Source organism: Oryctolagus cuniculus, chromosome 16 (genome assembly GCF_051225735.1).
Source record: "Oryctolagus cuniculus isolate XC-2025 breed Fujian yellow rabbit chromosome 16, ASM5122573v1, whole genome shotgun sequence".
In the NCBI taxonomy this organism is placed as follows: Eukaryota; Metazoa; Chordata; class Mammalia; order Lagomorpha; family Leporidae; genus Oryctolagus; species Oryctolagus cuniculus.
This window is the reverse complement of record NC_142882.1, coordinates 8,019,468-8,039,827: the sequence shown is the minus strand read 5'-3', so window position 1 is coordinate 8,039,827 and position 20,360 is coordinate 8,019,468. Positions and strand designations below refer to the sequence as shown.

The 20,360-nt window shown below is 38.6% G+C and overlaps 1 protein-coding gene across 1 annotated transcript in view; it reads right to left on the bottom strand.

Annotated features, from left to right (window-relative positions):
* Positions 1-10,039: 10,039 nt before the first annotated feature.
* Positions 10,040-20,360, bottom strand: part of LOC127482634 (vomeronasal type-2 receptor 116-like) — a 48,468-nt gene continuing 38,147 nt past the window's right edge. Inside the window, exons 5-9 of the mRNA XM_089316338.1 lie at positions 17,806-18,091; positions 16,634-17,440; positions 15,712-15,939; positions 15,244-15,367; positions 10,040-10,974 (exon numbers count right to left, since the gene is read on the bottom strand). Coding sequence (XP_089172464.1) covers positions 10,040-10,974; positions 15,244-15,367; positions 15,712-15,939; positions 16,634-17,440; positions 17,806-18,091 — 2,380 coding nt within the window. The remainder of the gene's footprint in view (positions 10,975-15,243; positions 15,368-15,711; positions 15,940-16,633; positions 17,441-17,805; positions 18,092-20,360) is intronic.

Below are 20,360 nucleotides of genomic sequence, written 5' to 3'. Positions count from 1 at the left end.
CATACCATGCAGCTTCTCAGACCATAAAGGAATGAAGTTAGAAATTAGCAACTCAGGAATCCCTAGAGCGTACGCAAACACATGGAGATTGAACAACATGCTCCTGAATGAAAAATGGGTCATAGAAGACATTAAAAGAGAAATCAAAAATGTTCTGGAAGTAAATGAGGATAACAGCACAACATACCAAAACTTATGGGACGCAGCAAAAGCAGTGTTAAGAGGAAATTTTATATCAATAGGTACCTACATCAAGAAATTGGAAAGGCACTAAATAGAGGAGATTTCAATTCACCTCAAGGATCTAGAAAACCTACAGCAAACCAGACCCAAATCTAGTAGGAGAAGAGAAATAATTAAAATCAAAGAAATCAACAGGATTGAATCCAAAAAATCAATACAAAAGATAAGCAAAACTAGGAGCTGGTTTTTTGAAAAAATAAACAAAATTGACACCCCACTGGCCCAACTAACTAAAGAAAGAAAAGACCCAAATCAATGAAATCAGAGATGAAAAAGGAAACGTAACAACAGACACCTCAGAAATAAAAAGAATCATCAGAAATTACTACAAGGACTTGTATGGCAGCAAACAGGGAAATCTATCAGAAATGGATAGATTCCTGGACACATGCAACCTACCTAAATTGAAACAGGAAGACATAGAAAATCGAAACAGACCCATAACTGAGACAGAAATTGAAACAGTAATAAAGGTCCTCCCAACAAAGAAAAGCCCAGGACAAGATGGATTCACTGCTGAATTCTACCAGACATTGAAAGAAGAATTGACTCCAAAACTTCTCAAACTATTCAGAACAATTGAAAAAGAGGGAATCCTCCCAAATTCTTTCTATGAAGCCAGCATCACCTTAATTCCTAAGCCAGAAAAAGATGCAGCAGAGAAAGAGAATTACAGACCAATATCCCTGATGAACATAGATGCAAAAATCTTCAATAAAATTCTCGCCAATAGAATGCAACAACACATCAGAAAAATCATCCACCCAGACCAAGTGGGATTTATCCCTGGTATGCAGGGATGGTTTAATGTGCACAAAACAAACAATGTGATACACCACATTAACAGACTGCAGAAGAAAAACCATATGATTATCTCAATAGATGCCGAGAAAGCATTTGATAAAATACAACACCGTTTCATGATGAAAACTCTAAGCAAACTCGATATGGAAGGAACATTCCTCAATATAATCAAAGCAATTTATGAAAAAACCACAGCCAACATCATATTGAATGGGGAAAAGTAGGAAGCATTTCCACTGAGATCTGGCACCAGACAGGGATGCCCACTCTCACCACTGCTATTCACTATAGTTCTGGAAGTTCTAGCCAGAGCTATTAGGCAAGAAAAAGAAATTAAAGGGATACAAATTGAGAAGGAAGAAGTCAAACTATCCCTCTTTGCAGATGATATGATTCTTTATTTAGGGGATCCAAAGAACTCTACTAGGAGACTATTGGAACTCATAGAACAGTTTGGCAAAGTAGCAGGGTATAAAATCAATGCACAAGAATCAAAAGCCTTTGTATACACAGGCAATGCCATGGCTGAGGAAGAACTTCTAAGATCAATCCCATTCACAATAGCTACAAAAACAAATACCTTGGAATAAACATAACCAAGGATGTTCAAGATCTCTATGATGAGAATTACAAAACCTTAAAGAAAGAAATGGAAGAGGATACCAAAAAATGGAAAAATCTTCCATGCTCATGGATTGGAAGAATCAATATCATCAAAATGTCCATTCTCCCAAAAGCAATTTATAGATTCAATGCAATACCAATCAAGATACCGAAGACCTTCTTCTCAGATCTAGAAAAAATGGTGCAGAAATTTATATGGAGACACAGGAGACCTCGGATAGCTAAAGCAATCTTGTACAACAATAACAAAGCTGGATGCATCACAATACCAGATTTCAGGACATACTACAGGGCAGTTGTAATCAAAACAGCATGGTACTGGTACAGAAACAGATGGATAGACCAATGGAACAGAATTGAAAAACCAGAAATCAATTCAAACATCTACAGCCAACTCATATTTGATCAAGGATCCAAAACCAATCCCTGGAGTAAGGAGAGTCTATTCAATAAATGGTGCTGGGAAAATTGGATTTCCACATGCAGAATCATGAAGCAAGACCTCTACCTTTCACCTTACACAAAAATTCACTCAACATGGATTAAAGACTTAAATCTATGACATGACACCATCAAATTACTAGAGAGTATTGGAAAAACCCTGCAAGATATAGGTACCGGCAATAACTACTTGGAAAACACCCCAGAAGCACAGGCAGTCAAAGCCAAAATTAACTATTGGGATTGCATCAAATTGAGAAGTTTCTGTACTGCAAAAGAAACAGTCAGGAAAGTGAAGAGACAACCGACAGAATGGGAAAAATATTTGCAAACTATGCAACTGATAAAGGGTTGATAACCAGAATCTACAAAGAAATCAAGAAACTCCACAACATCAAAACAAACAACCCACTTAAGAGATGGGCCAAGGACCTCAATAGACATTTTACAAAAGAGGAAATCCAAATGGCCAACAGACACATGAAAAAATGTTCAAGATCACTAGCAATCAGGGAAATGCAAATCAAAACCACAATGAGGTTTCACCTCACCCCAGTTAGAATGACTCACATTCAGAAATCTACCAACAATAGATGCTGGAGAGCATGTGGGGAAAAAGGGACACTAACCCACTGTTGGTGGGAATGCAAACTGGTTAAGCCACTATGGAAGTCAGTTTGGAGAGTCCTCAGAAACCTGAATATAACCCTGCCATTCAACCCAGCCATCACACTCCTTGGAATTTACCCAAAGGAAATGAAATTGGCAAACAAAAACATTGTCTGCACCTTAATGTTTATTGCAGCTAAATTCACAATAGCTAAGACCTGGAACCAACACAAATGCCCATGAACAGTAGACTGGATAAAGAAATTATGTGGCATGTATTCTATAGAATATTATACAGCAGTCAAAAACAATGAAATCCGTTCATTTGCAAAAAGATGGAGCAATTTGGAAAACAACATGCTGAGTGAATTAAGCCAGTCCCAAAGGGACAAATATCATATGTTCTACCTGATCAATGACAACTATCTGAGCACCAAAGGGGAAACTTTTTGAAATGAAATGGACACTATGAGAAACAGTGACTTGATCAGCTCTTGTCCTGACGGTTGATGTACAATGTAATACTTTATCCATTTAAATATTTTTTTGTTCTAGTACCATTGGTTGAACTCTGTAATTAACACACAATTATTCTTAGGTGTTTAAAATTTAACTGAAAAGTGATCCCTGTTAGGAATTTGGAAAACATTATGTTGAGTGAAATAAGCCAATCCCAAAGGGACAAATACCACTTATTCTCCTTGATAGGTGACAACTAACTGAGTACCAAAAAGGAAACCTGTTAAAGTGAAATGAACACTATGAGAAACGGTGACTTGATCAGCCCTCACCATGACTGTTGATGAGCACTTGATATGTTATCCCTCTTAGTATTTTTTTTGTTTGTTCTACTTAATACTTTTGGTTGAATACTGTAATCAATACACAATTCTTCTTAAGTGCTGAAACTTAATTGAAAAGTGATCACTGTTAAATATAAGAGTGGGAATACAAGAGGGAAGAGATGTGCAATTCGGGACATGCTCAAGCTGACTTACCTCAAACGGTAGAGTTAGAAACATACCAGGGGATTCCAATTCAATCCCATCAAGGTGGCATGTACCAATGCCATCTCACTAGTCCCAGTGATCAATTTCCATTCACAATTGATCAGAATGATAGGACTAAGAACCAAAGGGATCACATAAACAAGAATAGTGTCTGCAAATACTAGCTGATAGAATCAAAAAGGGAGAGAATGATCCAACATGGGAAGTGAGATACACAGCAGACCCATAGAATGGCAGATGTCCTAAACAGCACTCTGGCCTCAGACTCAGCCCTTAAGGCATGCAGATCCGGCTGAAAAGCCCATGAGAGTATTTCAGGCATGGAAAGCCAAGACACTCTGGCAAAAAAAAAAAAAAAAAAAAAAAAAAAAAAAAAAAAAAAAACCTAAATGAAAGATCTCCGCGAGTGAGATTCCAGTGGTAAGAACGGGTCATCAAAGAAGGAGGCACCTTTCTCTGAAGGGAGGAAAGAACTTCCACTTTGACCATGGCCTTGTCTAAAAATTATCACAGTCAGTGAACTCAAGGGGCTTCCATAGCCTTGGCAGCTCATGACAAGAGCCTAGGGTGATTACTGATGCCATAAACAAGAGTGTTAATTTGTTAAGTCAACAACAGGAGTCACTGTGCACTTACTCCTCATGTAGGATCTTTGTCCTTAGTGTGCTGTACATTGAGATTTAATGCTATAACTAGTACTCAAACAGTATTTTTCACTTTATGTTTCTTTGTGGGAGCAAACTGTTGAAATCTTTACTTAATGTATGCTAAACTGATCTTTTGTATATAAAGAGAATTGAAAATGAATCTTGATGTGAATGGAAGGGGAGAGGGAGTAGGAAAGGGGAGGTTTGCAGGTGGGAGGGACGTTATGGGGGGGAAGCCATTGTAATCCGTATTCTGTACTTTGGAAATTTATATTCATTAAATAAAAATTTAAATAAAAAGAATTTCTAAGATCAATCCCATTCACAATAGCTACAAAAAAGTAAGTACATTGGAAAAAATTTAACCAAGGAGAAAAAAGATCTCTATGATGAGAATTACAAAACTCTAAAAAGATAAATAAAAGATGACATTTAAAAGTGGAAAAAATTTCCATGTTCACAGATCGGAATAATCATCATCATCAAAATGTCCATTCTTCTGAAAATAATTACAGATTCAATGCAATACCATTCAAAATACTGAATACATTCTTCTCAGATGTAGAAAAGATGATGCTGAAATTCATTTGGAAACCTAAGAGGTCTAGGATATGTAAAAAATCTTATACAACAAAAATACAGCCAGAGGCATCACAATACCAGATTTAAAGACATACTACAAAGTAGTTATTATCAAAACAGCATGGTATTGGTACAAAAACAGATGCATACACCAATGGAACAGAATAGAAATGCAGAAATCAATCCAACAATCTATAACAGCCAACTTATATTCATTCAAGTAGCTAAAACCACTCCCTAGAGCAAGGACAGGGATTTCCACATGCAGAAATATGAAGCAAGGCCCCTTACTTACACCTAACACAAAAATCCATTCAAAATGGATTAAAGACCTAAATCTATGACCCAATACCATCAAAGTACTAGAGAGCATTGGGGAAACCCTGCAAGACATCAGCCTAGGCACAGTGTTCCTTGAAAAGACCCCAGAGGCACAGGCAATAAAAACCAAGATTAATAAGTGGGATTACATCAAATTGCAAAGCTTCTGTATGGCAAACAAACAGGAAAGTAAAGAAGCAACAAGTAGAATGGGAGAAATTATTTGCAAACCACACAACTGATAAAGGATTAATAACCAGAATATATGAAGTGACCAAAAAATCAACAATAGCCAAGCAAACAACCCAGTCAAGAAGTGGGCAAAGGATGTAGACATTTCTCAAAAAACGAAATCCAAGTGGCCTACAGACACATGAAAAAATGCTCAGGATCACTAGCCATCAGGGACATGCAAATGAAAACCACAATGAGGTTTCACCCCACTCCAGTTAGAATGGCTCTCATACTGAAATCAACAAACAACAAATGCCAGTGAGGATGTGGGGAATAAGGTACCCTAATTCACTGCTGCTGGGAATGCAAACTGGTAAAACCACCATGGAAAATAGTTTTGAGATACCTCAGAAATCTGAATATAGCCCTACCCTAGGATCCATCCATCCCGCTCCTTGGAATGTACCCAAAGGAAATGAAATCAGCAAATAAAAGAGACATCTGCACCTGTATATTTATTGTAGCTCAATTCACAATAGTCAAGATATGGAATCAACCTAAATGCACATTAACCAAAGACTAGATAAACTATGGAGCCAGTGCCACAGCTCACTAGGCTAATCCTCCGCCTGCAGTGCCAACACCCTGGGTTCTAGTCCCAATTGGGGCACTGGATTCTGTCCTGGTTGCTCCTCTTCCAGTCCAGTTCTCTGCTGTGGCCCAGGAGTACAGTGGAGGATGGCCTAAGTGCTTGGGCCCTGCAACCACATGGGAGACCAGGAGAAGTACCTGGCTCCTAGCTTCAGAACAGCATGGAGCATCAGCCACACTGCTCCAGCTGCATCGGCCATTGCTGGGGTGAACCAATGGAAAAGGAAGACCTTTCTCTCCGTCTCCCTCACTGTCCATTCTGCCTGTCAAAAAAAGAAAGAAAGTAACTATGGGATATGTACTATATGGAAAACTATTGGCAGTTTAAAAGAATGGAATTTGGTCATTTACAACAAATGGATGAATCTGGAAAATATCATACTTAGTGAAAGAAGCCAGTCCCAAAGGGACAAATGTCATATCTTCTCCCTGATCTGTGACAACTAACAGAGCACCTAAAAGGAAACCTGTAGAAGCGAAATAAACACTATGAGAAGCAATTACTTGAACTGCCCTTGGCCTTGGTTTGAATGTCAAGGAGCACTTTATTATTTCACTTTATCTAGTTCTTCATTCTTTTTTTCTTCTCTACTTAATACCATTAGCTAAACTCCTTACTTAAGCTAGAATTAATCATACATGTATTATCAATTGAAAATAGATTCCAGTTCAAAATAAGAATGGGAATGGAAGAGTGAGGAGCTGTACAGATCAGCACACATTCACACAGACCTACCACTACTGGTGAAGCTAAAAATGTTCCATGGACTCCAAATCCCATTTAGCTGGGTGGCACTATTCCCATCTTATGTGTAAAAGTGATCATATTAAGAATCAACTTGATCATGTACATAGGAACATCAGACAAAGGGATCACATAAATAAGAACAAGTGCCTGATAATAACAATAGACAGAATTACAAAGAAGGGAAAGTTCTAACATGGGAAGCAGTCCACACAGCAGACACATAGAATGACAAACACCCTAAACAGCACTCTGACCTCAGAATCAGCCCCTGAGGCCTACTGAAAACATGATGAGAGAATTTCAGGCATGGAAAGCCAAGACATAGTGGCAAAAATGGTTCTGCATGAAGGATCTCTGTGAGTGAGACCCCAGTGGAAAGAAAAAGCCATCAAAGAAGGATGTACTTTATGCTGAAGGGAGCATAGAACTTCCACTTCATATATGCCCCTGAATAAAAAACTGACAGAGTTTGTGAATTCAAAAGGCTTCCATAACCTTGGCAGCTCATGTCAAGAGCCTCAGGTGATCTCTGACATCATAGCTAAGAGGTCAGTTGTTAAATCAACAATAGAAGTCACTGTGCACTTGCTCCCCATGCTGGACCTCTGTCCTTAATGTGTTGTACTACAAGAATTAAAGGGAAAACTTGTCTTCAAACTGTGCTTCATGTCGTGTGTGTCTGGGTGCAAAGAGTGGAAATCTCTCTTAGTAAAGAGTAGGTCTTCCATATATATGAAGTTAGTTGAAAATGAATCTTAATAGAAAATGAATGGGAGAGGGACCAGGAGTACGGGTGGGAGGGTGGGAAAGGGGACAAGAAACAGTATAAACCTAAAAGCTGTACATATGAAAATTTGTAGTCATTAAATAAAAACCTTGAAAAATAAAATAAAAATAAAAAATAAAAAGTAATGGAAACTGGAGGTGGGCTGTGGTGTAGTATATTAAGCTTCTACAAGCAGTGCTGGCATCCCATATGTCAATGGCTTGAGTCCTGGCTGCCCCACATCTGATCCAGTTTCCGGTAAAAGAAATAGGAACAAAAGAGCAAAAAACTAAACATCCAGTTAAGAAATGGAAAACAACTTCAACACTCATTTTTCAAAAAGAAGAAACTGAAATGGCCAAAAGCACTTGAAAAAAATGTTCAGGACCACTAGCCATCAGGGAAATGAAATCAAAACCACAATCAGGTTTCACCTCACACATCAGAATGGCTTTCATACAGAAATCAACAACCAACCTATGCTGGAGATTTGTGTGAAAAGGTACCCTAATCCACAGGTGGTGGGAATGTCAACTGATACATTCATTGTGGAAGACAGTATGGAAATCTCTGAGAGCTGAAAAGAGATCTGCCATATGACCCAGCCAACTGACTCCTAGGAATTAACCCAAACAAAATGAAATCAGCATGAAAAGGGTCATCTGTACCCCCATGTTCATTGCACCTCAATTCAATATAGCTAAGTATGGAATAAACCCAGATATCCATCAACTGATGAGGGGATAAAGAAACCATGGTATACATACTCTAAGAATATTAATTGGTAGTAAAAACAGAAATCGTGTCTTTTGTAACAATGAACTACTACAAGGAATTATCATTTTGTCATAAAAAAGTAAATACCTGCAATAATGTGGAGGCCCCTTAAGAACACCATGCAAAATGAAAGGTTACCTAAATCCACAGAGTCCAATACTTCATTTATATGAAACACTCAGGACCATTAAATCCACAGAAACAGGAATAGATTGCTAGCTGTGTAACGGGCAAGACACGGAACTGAGAGTGACAATTAATGGATAAGGAACCTGATTTGTAGCGATGAAAATATTTTAAAATATGACAGAGATAATAGTTGCACAGTAGAGTGAAAGGTCTAAATGTCATTAGATCACTTTAAAATTGTTATTTCTTTTGAATTACTTTCAGATCGAGATGTAAAATCACTTTCTTTTGTCTGGTATTGGCAAAAGTAAATCTAAAGCCAAATCAATAATAAACAGAAAAGAGCAGATGGAAAAGAAGTCTGCATAATCACTTCTATGTATAATGAAAACTTGGTGTATGATTATCACATCATTTCAAATCCATATGAAATGGTATAAAATTAAGGAGTTTCAGGACAATGCATTATACACATGAAAATGATTTAACATGTCTAATATTTGCACTGAAATATTCCAACTCTATTATAAAGCTCACATTAATAGTAAATGAATAATGAATGAATAAATACAGTAGTGAATAAATAAAAACAGCAAACAGGGGCAGACGCTGTGGCACAGCAGGTTAGCGTCCTTGCCTGAAGCTCCCCCATTTCATATGGGGTCCAGGTCAGAACCCGGTGCTCCATTTCTCATCCAGCTCTCTGCTACAGCCTGGCAAAGCAGCAGAAAATGGCCCAAGTCTCTAGGACCCTGCACCAGGAACCCCTGGCTCCTTTCTTCAGATCAGTGCAGCTCTATCCAACGTGGCTAATAGGAAGTGAACTGAACAGATGGAAGACCTCTCTCCCTCTGCCTCTCCTCTATCTGTGTAAACTCTTTCAAATAGATGAATAAATCTTAGAAAACAGCAAACATGTAACTCATTTTATTAAAATATGAATATTACAATGTCCACCAGGTGACAATGAAAACACAGAAATGAAAAGCAATGAAAAGTTTCAAGGAGAGCCTTTATCTGAGATCAGTTTGTTTTTGTGAACATGAAACCCAGGCTAAGAAATTTATACACAATATTATTTTTGAAGAGAGGAGGATTGGGACAAGTGTGAGTGTGTAGTGGATATAACCACCACTTGTAACTATGACATCCCATGTGGGTGCCAGTTCATATCCTGGCTGTTCCACTTGGAATCCTACTCCCTGTTAATGATTCAAAAAAAGCAGTAGAAGATGGCCTAAGATGCTGACACTCAAATGAACAACTGAAATGATCTTGCTTTGTCATGAACCAGCACTGGGCCACAGCAGATATCCTCAGAGTCTATCACCAGATGGAAGGTTTCTCTGATTATCCCTTCCTTTTCTGTGAATTGGTGCTTCAGAAGAAAAACATTTTAAGAGAAAATAAACAGTTCATAAGAAGGTTACATTCTGCAAGTTATTTTATAACATCACAATGCAAAATCGGTTTTATAAATCTTAATCTCTAACAACTGAAAACTGTGAGAGCCTTAAGAGCTACACTTCAGAACATCTGTTTCCTTGGAAATTATTCTATCCCTGAATCCTTTGAAAGCATTCTTCTCAGGTCTCAAGAGAATAATGTAGCACTTGGGGACAAAGATGCAGCCCAGGAGCCCTGCACCAGAGGCCAAGATGGAGAAGACCTCCACAGCCACCATGACCTTCCCCTTGGTGCTGTGGTAGACAGGCAGGAAGGTCACCCAGACACTGCAAAACACCAGCATGCTGAACGTCAGGAACTTGGCTTCATTGAAGGTGTCAGGCAGATTCCTGGCTAGGAAAGCCACAGTGAAGCTTGCCAAGGCCAAGGAACCCAGGTAGCCGAGGACACAGTAGAAGGCAGTGACGGAGCCCTTGTTGCACACCAGGATGATGTGGCCATGCTCAGAGTGTGCATCTGTGTCAATAAAGGGAGGAGAAGTCCCAAGCCAGATGCCGCAGAGAGCCAGTTGGATCAGGCAGCAGATGGGAATAATGGAGTTAGGTAACCCTGATATCAGCCACTGTCTCATCCTTCTCCCTGGGGCAGTGACCTTGAAGGCCAGAAGCACAGTGATAGTTTTGGCCAGGACTGTGGAAACAGCCATGGTGAACACCACTCCAAACGTGGTCTGCTGGAGGACACAGGTGGTTGTGTTGGGATGACCAATGAACAGTAAGGAGCAAAGGAAGCAGAAGATGAGGGCGATGAGCAGGATGTAGCTGAGACCACGATTGTTGGCCTTGACTATGGGAGTGTCTCGGTGCTTCACAAAGACCCCAAGAACAACAGCGGTGAGGACAGAAAAGCACAGAGCTGTGCAGACCAGGGTCATCCCCAGGGGCTCTTCAAAAGACAGAAAGGTCAGTTTTTTGTAGAAGCACTGGTCTCGCTCTGTGTTGGCATACTGAAGAGCTGGACACTTCACACACTGGTCCATATCTGGTGAGAAATGTAATTAACATCATCTCAAGTTCAGTTATTCCTGATTCACAAGTATCTTCTAGAATACCCAATGTGGCTAGTTTAGGCAAATGGTCCTTATTTGATGTGAAAGACAGCATATAAAATGACATATAAAATTATTGGTGATTATTTATGTCCATCTTCCTCATGTTAGCCAGTTAATACTTCATCTTCCTAAGTACCTTACATAATGATGCGTACATGCTCTTTTTCTCCTAACAAAGCCCTAAGGGCTACTCTCTGAACCTATTCATGGTGCTTTAAAAGCATACCTTAGCCTGTGTTATTTTAACACCACAAATTCCTTCTTCATTGTTTCTTTGGATTGGGAACTGATGTTCAAGATGCCAGGGGGTTCCATGTGTGGTGAGGGCTACTCTGCCTTTATACAGGGCATATTCTGCTGCATGCTCACTTGGAACAAGAGCAAACAGCAGCCTTTGATTTTTAAGTTTTTATTTAATGATTGCATTTTTCATACATTCACCTTTAGGAATATAGGGGTTCTTTTCCCTATACCCAGCCTCCCACTCCCACTCCCATCACATTTCCTTCTCCCTCTTCCTATACCATCTCCTTCTTCATTATGGTTCATTTTTAGTTTGATTTTAAATACAGAGGACCAACTCCATGATAAGCATAGATTTCAACAGTTGGTATCCACACACACAGACCACATATAGAGCACTGTTTAGGAACAAAATTTGCAGTCGATTCTCATAGTACAACTCATTAGGGACAGAGGTCCTACATGGGACTAAGTACACACTGACCTCTGTTGTTACTTTAACAATTAACATGTTTATGTATGTATGATGTCAGTGATCACCTGAGGATCTTGCCATGGTCTGCCAAGCCTATGGAAGCCTTTTGTGACCAGAGACTCCATTGGTATTTGGACAGGGTCATACAAAAAGTGGTTGCTCTCTCCTCTCTTCAGACAAGAGTACATCCCTTTTTGATGACCCTTTCTTTCAACAGAGGTTTCACAGAGATCCTCCATGTAGTCTATTTTTTGCTGCAGAGTTGTGGCTTTCCATGCCTGAAATGAGCCCTTTTTTAATAGTGCTATTCCCTCTGTACTTTCATGGCCTATTCAACCACCCAATGGTTGCAGTCTTTGATTTAATGAGTGTTCATTTATTTATAACTTACATGAAAGTCAGAGTTTCAGAAGGAAGAGGAGAAGCAGAATGGAGAGAGAGAGAGAAAGAAGGAGAGGAGGACAGGGAGAAAGGGAAAGAGGGAAAAAGAGGAGGGGAGAGATCTTCCCCCAGTGATTCACACCCCAAAAGTCATTAATAGCTGGAACTGGGCTGTTTTGAAGCCAGTAACTGGGAGCTTCTTCTGGGCTTCCTGTATTGGTGTGAGCTCTGAAACTTGGGCCGTCTTCTGCTGCTTTCCCAAGCATCAGGAGAGAGCTGCATTGGAAGTGAAACAGCTGGGACTGAAACTGCTGACCAACTGGGATGCTAGCATCCCAGCCAGAGGCTTACCCTACTATACACAGCACCGGCCCCAGGTTCCCACTCTTAAAATCATGGGCTGGGAGATATACTTTGTGAATTTTGGATGCACAGAAATCACCTAGCAATCTCACTAAAACATATCTCTTTAAGGTAGAATCTGGATTATGTCATGATAGGGGAAAGCACTGATTGACAAACCACCATTAGAAGGCAAATGGTCAGGTTCTAGAGAAACACAGAACAGCTGTACACTTGATACCAGCTGGATTAGTTTCCACCCTTGAACGTTTTCATCAAAGAACACACTAGGATGCTGCCTATAATCAAAGTCAGTCTGTAGATCACCTTGAAACTTACTGGCATATTTCCACTTTCCTGTCTTTTTGTCCTTGAACATGAATTTTTTCTCCAACCCTGTCTGTATCCTCTTATGTTCAATATATTGTTCCATTGAAGACTGATGTCTCAACTTGCAGATTTCTTCCAAAATTTAGTCTTTCCTTTGGATATTTCATACTTTTGAGACATTACAAGTGCCATCTTTTATAGGTTTGTTTTCCAGAATTTGTAAAGAAAATGACTGCTTTGTACAATTTTGTATACCAGCACTACTTAATTCAATTACCAATTCACTGATTTCATTACACCATCCCAATATCACTTTAAATGATGCCACTTCTATGTCTTCCTTTTTAGTAAGTTGAATGTCATTCTTTTTTGACAATATGCATGGAGCCGAAGCTCCTGTGTAATTTTCTGTAGAAGTTGCGTTCTTTCGTCAACTTTGTATCCAATCTTCAGCCATAATTTCCATGTTTTGTAGCATTATAAAATACTCTTTAGGATTGAAAGCTAATCCTTCTTTTCATCATGTTTGAGTGGTTTTGTTCTTTGTTTACAATTCATAGATCACTTAGATTTTATTAACTATTTTTCTTCAGTTATGCTAATTAATATTGCATTTTTCATGTACTATAAACTGAATCAGATTTTATGAAACTCTTTGGGCATGATGTAGCTTATTTAAAAAATACTGTTGGATTTACATTGTTTGAGATTTCAAATGTATGAATTTATTTCAATAACAGCGTCTTACAATTTCATTTTGCTGAAATATCTAGCAGTATTTGATCCATCAACTTGAGATGTTCCCATAGAAGAAACAGAATTTTTACATTTTTCCTGTTCTCTATAGGAGTTGAGAAAATATCTGAAAATTGTTTATCACCATTCAAGTATTGGGAATTATTTTAATAACTGTGAGGATATTTGGATTTTTCAAATATTGCTCAACATATTTCATAATATTTCTATCTGAGAATATCTGAATTTCTTCTATATTTTCAATGTATCAGAATTAAATGATTAATAAGCTCTAATATTAGTTTTTTATATCTAAATAGACCTCTTCACCTCTCTTTGTGTATACACACACACACACAGGGTAATCTTATTGTTCGCACTGTTCCATCTTGCTGAGGTTCATAAATGTTTCTTGTTTATGATCACCAACTTTAAATTCTTCCAATTTTTACTTACTTCAATTTCCTTATAATGTCCACATTTTACCTTCAAGGTCTTGTGCTGAATTTGCAGTCATTGACCTACCTTGGTATGCATACTTATTTATTTTTAAAGGCAGAGTTACCAAGGGAGGTAGAGACAGAGTGAGGCCTTCCATCTGCTGGTTCACTCCCCAGATGGCTGCAGCAACCTGTGCTGATCTGAAGACAGGAGATTCTTCGGAGTCTCTCATGTGTGTGCAGAGGCCCAAGGACTTGGACCATCTTCTACTGCTATCCCAGGCCACAGCAGAGAGCTGGGTCAGAAGAGGAGCAGCTGCGACTAGAACTGGCACCCATATGGGATGCTGGTGCTTCAAGCCAGGGCTTAAGCCCACTGCGCCACAGTGCCAGGTCCACTATGCATACTTTTTACCGTGTATGTCAGGTTGAGTTCTTTTGATATGAATTTTATAAATGTGTATACATATGTAAGCATAAGAATGTTCTTGAAGATTTATATTTTGAGCAGCAATGACTTTTGTCAAAGGCTAAGATTAGCCCCATTTGTGATATTTGATGAGTATCATCCTCAGGATGATATACTGCATGATTTCTAAGATAGTTTTTCACATAACACACAGTTTGTGTAGAGTTGCACTTTCTCACTCCAAGCATGCTACACTTGAATTTGGTGAAAGGATTTTTACCTGTATAAGCACAAGGAACCCAGACATGAGTTTTCCTATACTGAATTAGCACATACACCACACTACTCCCATGGACTGTACTCTGTTTCCAAAAACTTTCATTATCAACAATAAGTTTCAAAAAATTAGAATTATACTAAATATATGGTAAAAATAACTACTCATACAACACAAGCAAAAACTGGAAAATTTTTATGATGCATGTGATGGCATAGTTCTGATTCATGAAATAAATTTTAGAAATGCCACACTGTTTTATGGGGTGAATATTACCCAATCTTGGTTTCTATACATTTTTTACCATATGTGTATCAGCCTGAACTCAAACATGGTCAGCATTACAGAGACATTCAGTCTTTTATATGCTTTCAAAAATAATATAGGGAGTGTATTGTGGAAAGTTTTATCCTTTTGTGGATTATTATTGATTATAAGGATTAATTTCTACCTGAAGGGGGGGAAGACTGTTCTCAGCAGTCATATTCCACATACTTTCTTTCCATGGATAAGTTGATAATTTAAGAAACAGGTGGTAACTTCTCCAAGAGGCAGGCACTGACTTACCTGTCTGATTGGAAATCTCGTTCTCAGGACAAGGTGTGCAATCAAAACAACAGGCAGGCTTTCCCTCCAGAGGGGTTTTCCTGAATCCAGGGCTGCAACTCACACTGCATACTGAGCGTGGAGTCTGAGAAAAATCAGATGAGTGTTGGTCATAGTTCAGACTATTACTTAAGTTCCAAGTAGAGGGTTTTCAAGTCCTGCAAACCTATTCACTGAAACTGTAAACATCTGTTTCTGACAAAATGACAACATTCAATTTGATTTTCTTAAATAGATTCAAAAGATGTGGAGGAACAAGTGTGTGTACTGTCCATCCTCAGACACTAAAAACATAAGAAAGTATTTGGGTTGGAAGTGGAGTGGTTTAATGTCCCTAAGTGTCTTTTGAATAAGCCATACTGCACATACTCCCTTAGCAGTTGGGGGGTAACAATGTGTCGTGTGAACCTTATGATCAGTCCAACTTACCTCTGTAATTCCTGTGGCCCACTCTATCAAATTCTCAGAGAGAGACAACTGTTCACTCTGTGAAACATATGGGGAAAACCACCCTACTTTAACCTTACGTCCAAAACCATATGGAAAATTCCAAAAGTTGAGAATGTCGTATTCAGCTTCCAAATTTATCCTGTGATTCAAATTCACTAGGTCACCAGCTGGATTGGTAAACTGGAGATTCTTCAGAAACGGGTGCAACTGAAAAAATGTATCATATTCTCATGAAGACTGCCCAAGCAATAACACATGAAACCCAGGTTAGAGAAAACCTCTCTTTGTCTGTAATCACAAATAAACAATAGAACCTGTTTAGAACCACCCAATGAATTGAAGTAAAAAAAAAAAAAACCTGATGAGAACTACATCAAGGTAAGTATGATTTCACTCATTTTTCTACAAAAACAAGTGGAATCAAAAATATCTAGCTGTGAGATTCCGACTATTTCCAACAGTGCAGTCCAAGCTACCAACACTCATTTTCTCAGTGTACCTTGGACAACTATCTGTAATAAAGTTACTAGAATAAAGAACTGTGCAAATTATATGAGATCCCTTATGTTCATTGTAGATGAGCATCCTCAGTAACATTTGGACCTGAAAATAATTACTGTACTGCTGAAGTTGAAAATGGAATAACACAGTCTACATATTTCACATGTCAAAATTAAATTGACAGAATTGGAGAATATTTTTAAGTCACAGCACTGATGCTTATCCAAGAGACCTGCCCACTTTTCATTGGAGCCCTTTTGCTAATGACAAATTACAGGCAGAGGCTCATTTTTATCTTGTGTTTTGCAGAAACGTTCCCAAGCTGCTTGGATTGAACACCTGCAGAAACTCTTAAGGGGATCACTTCAGGAGTACATGTCAATAATGGAAACCAAGTTACCTGCCAGGGAGAAAATGCCACCTTTGCCCCATTGTTCACTGGCTGCATTTCTACCTCTTGTAGAAGCATCTCATGTATGCTGTGGGCCACAGCATATACAGCATTGTATATGTTGTAACTCCCATCACTCATGGTCATATCAAAATGATGCGGAGGCAAGGATTCCAAGGAGGCATTCAGTGGACAGTTCTGCAAAGTTTTACAGGATGCCCCAGTAACTGAGCAATTAAAAGCCAGCGACCAGAATTTGGAGAGGTAAGAGTCTTCTTGGTACTTGGAAGGGTTAGCTGTCCGAAGAAAGTTTTTGAAACCAGAGATCTCACTATGGTGGTCGGAAAAAATGAGGGTCCCATGGAATGAGTGGAACAGGAAAGGTTTCTCAGAACTGGCAAAATCCCATTGTGAGGTGGTGACCCAGACTTTCCACATCATTAACTCCCCCCATGAATGAAAGCTGGCACCTATGAGTGACTCAGTGACACAGAAAAGAATCACCACATTTGCTGATGATTTTATTATCTGAATTTTAGCACTATTTTGGTATGAAATTTGTGACTCTACTGTGGCTGGGATCAATTCCACAAAGTCTACACAGATGCCATTCTTGTGTAACTCTACTTTCAAATCAGACATAAACTGAATACCTTTTGGGAGGTCTGAGATGGCCAAACCCACCCAGGTCCACCCAAAATGGAACATCAAGGAGGCCATGCCATGGGCCAGAGAAGTATCTTTGGGTGCCATCTGATAGAGGGATGGAAACTGGCCACTGTCACTCAGAAGAGGTTCAAAAGGTCCAAGAGTCAGCTAAGGGAAAAGGCAAGAAATCTGTGTAAGGTTATTGTCATAGTGTAAAACATTATTCCTGAAAAAATTAAGCAGATAACAGAAGTGTCAGATTTCAGAATATTTCATTTTTATCATTTCCCACTACATGAGATCTTCCTAGTTCATGAATCATTAGACTCACAGGTTGCAAAAACATTTCTCCTTTTTACTCACCCACACTTCTGCTTCAGAAGAAATGTGGCTAATCCACAAAATCTCTGCACGACTTCTCTTTAGATCACATACTGTGTCAACTGTATAAGGTCTCTGTCCCTTAAATTTTTGGATCTAAGTAAGGCACCTAAGATGATGTACTTTATCCCACTTTTTCACTACACACTCACCTGTGGAATTTTGTAGAGTTCCAGCAGTGTCCCCATTTGGACAGCAATGCTGCTTTCTGATATTACAGCAACAGATTTGCTCTGTTTCCTACATGTGTAATTAGGAACGTGCTTTTCCAGTCCCGCAAGCCAAATGAAGGGGTTCTCCATCACAGTCATATGACTGTGCATGACATTATAGAAACCAAATCCCAAGGTCATGTTGGGTAAAAGATGGGGGTTTTTGTTGATCTCCTCAATAGCGAAAACCAAGGCCAGAGCATACTGGTAGTTTTTGGACTGAAACCTGCATGAAAGGCACAAGGATCTTTAAGGGAAAAGCCTCCAATCCAGATTATCATCAATTCTGTGATTACTGTGGCAGATGGATTGGTCATGGCCAACATTCATATGTTCTAATCCGTATGTGTAGATTTGCTGAGTACAGAGTGTGAACTGTTGTTATTGCAGGACACATGTCCTCACCAGAACCAAAGCTGCTACCAGCTTTTACTGGTTTCCAAGCCTAAATGATTCTGAAAAATAAGACCTGCTTTTACATCATAATGTCTTGGGCATGTTATCCCATGGTTGTCCATGTAGCCAAAGAGCATGATCTTATTTTTGGATGCAAACTTCATCAATTTTAATCATTGCTGGCAACAGCTACCTCTTCTAAGTGTTTGTATTTGATATCTACAGTAAATACTACAACAGGCTCTGGAATGCCCTCTCTAAAGTTCATGCACACCTAGGAGTACACTCCAGTTGTCAAAGAAAGCATGACAAGGAAACGCGTATCATCTTTAGCACTGCCTCTAAATGTTTCCTACATCCACAAACTACAATGATTCTTCATCTTACCACATCATTAAGTGCTTCTTGAAATAGCAGTCATACGATCATAAGGCTGCAGGTTGTAAAGGGAAAAGAGAGTAACTCAATTGAAGGCTATGTGTTCAAAAAGAGGGATGATGTCACAGTACTGAGAATGGTAGATGGGAGTCTGTAATTGATCCTGAAAAATCTTTTCCCCATCATACTTACCCATCAACAAGCATCACAAGCCAAGAAAATAAAATTGAATTCAGAGCTTGAAAGAAGGGAAATAGTGAAAAGGGAGGAGCACTTTAGAGAAGCTGGAAACACTCCCTAGGTGAACATGAATCACTGGGCTATGAGGCACCTGATGCTTTACAATTAAGCCAGTCATGCATTTAGAACACTAAACATATGTGAAAGTAAATCATTATGAGTAGTATCAGTATTTACTCCAAACCGGCCTTCTTCACTCACGTTTTCCTACAATATTGAATATAAATAGCCTTACATGTGAAGGAAATGATGCATTTCTACTTTTCATTATGAGTGATATCAGTATTTACTCCAAACAGGCCTTCTTCACTCAACTTTTCCTACAATATTGAATATAAATAGCCTTCCATGCAAAGAAAATGATGCATTTCTACTTTCTAGGATCTGACATTTCACAAAAAATGTAAATGAGGAGCCCCTTGTATTTATTTCTGATGTCCTGTGTGTTAATTCCTTATGAATAGACTAGGTCATGCACACTGCTTGTTAAGGGTCACTGTGTGCTCCAGAGGAAGTGACAGTTTTTCAGTTCTTGGTCCTTGCTGTAACATAATATGGATATATGTATGCATATTATATATGTATTCTCTCTATATATCTATACATAGGTATACTATAACCATGCACACAGTAGCTATATATATAGTTTTTTATGTATATATAATTTGCATACATATTTGCTATCCAAATATGTCATTCATACTTTGTAGAATGAGGAAATTTGAAAATCATTGCTATGAATCAAATAAAATTCAGTTTTGTATTTCATATATCTGTTTCTCTCCTCATTACTATGACACTTCCATTATTCCGCATCCTCTAAATTCTTTCTCCAGCTGCTGCCTTGTACCAAAATGTCTAGACGGCTCTTGGACACACTGGAATTTGTAAGAGTTTATCTCTTTTATGCTGTGTTCTTTATCTCTAAAAACAGTTTATCAGTAACTGTTGTATATTTTAAAGTTAGTGAATCTAACGTTGGAAGGTATAGCACCTAAATCTATTGACAGTTCAGTATTTCTTGTTTTTCCAAGTATCATCAACAAAGATATTTTCCCTGAGTTTATTAAGATTTGATTATGATCTCCAGTTTGCATGGCATACATCTTGGAGGAACTTGGGCTCTATTCATAGCCTCTTTTCCTACTACTGGAAAGTCACTATTTCCTCATCTCCATCATTAAGGGTACACTTAAATGATGTGCTGCATGCATAACCAGGGGGAATACTACTACTAATGAATAAATATTTCATGAATTGGACCCCATGTACACATATTAAGTTAGGTAAATTTATAAAAATCAATGTGAAGTGAGTAATATTGCTACACTAAGCTAGTATACATTAGATTTTTTCTGCAGAGATCTTTGGATAAATGCCTAAAATACTTCATCAGTTGGATCACCTTGGTGGCAACAACTATACTTCTCAAATCCATTGGCTTTAATGATACTGAAATGATCTATGTCCTAATACCTACC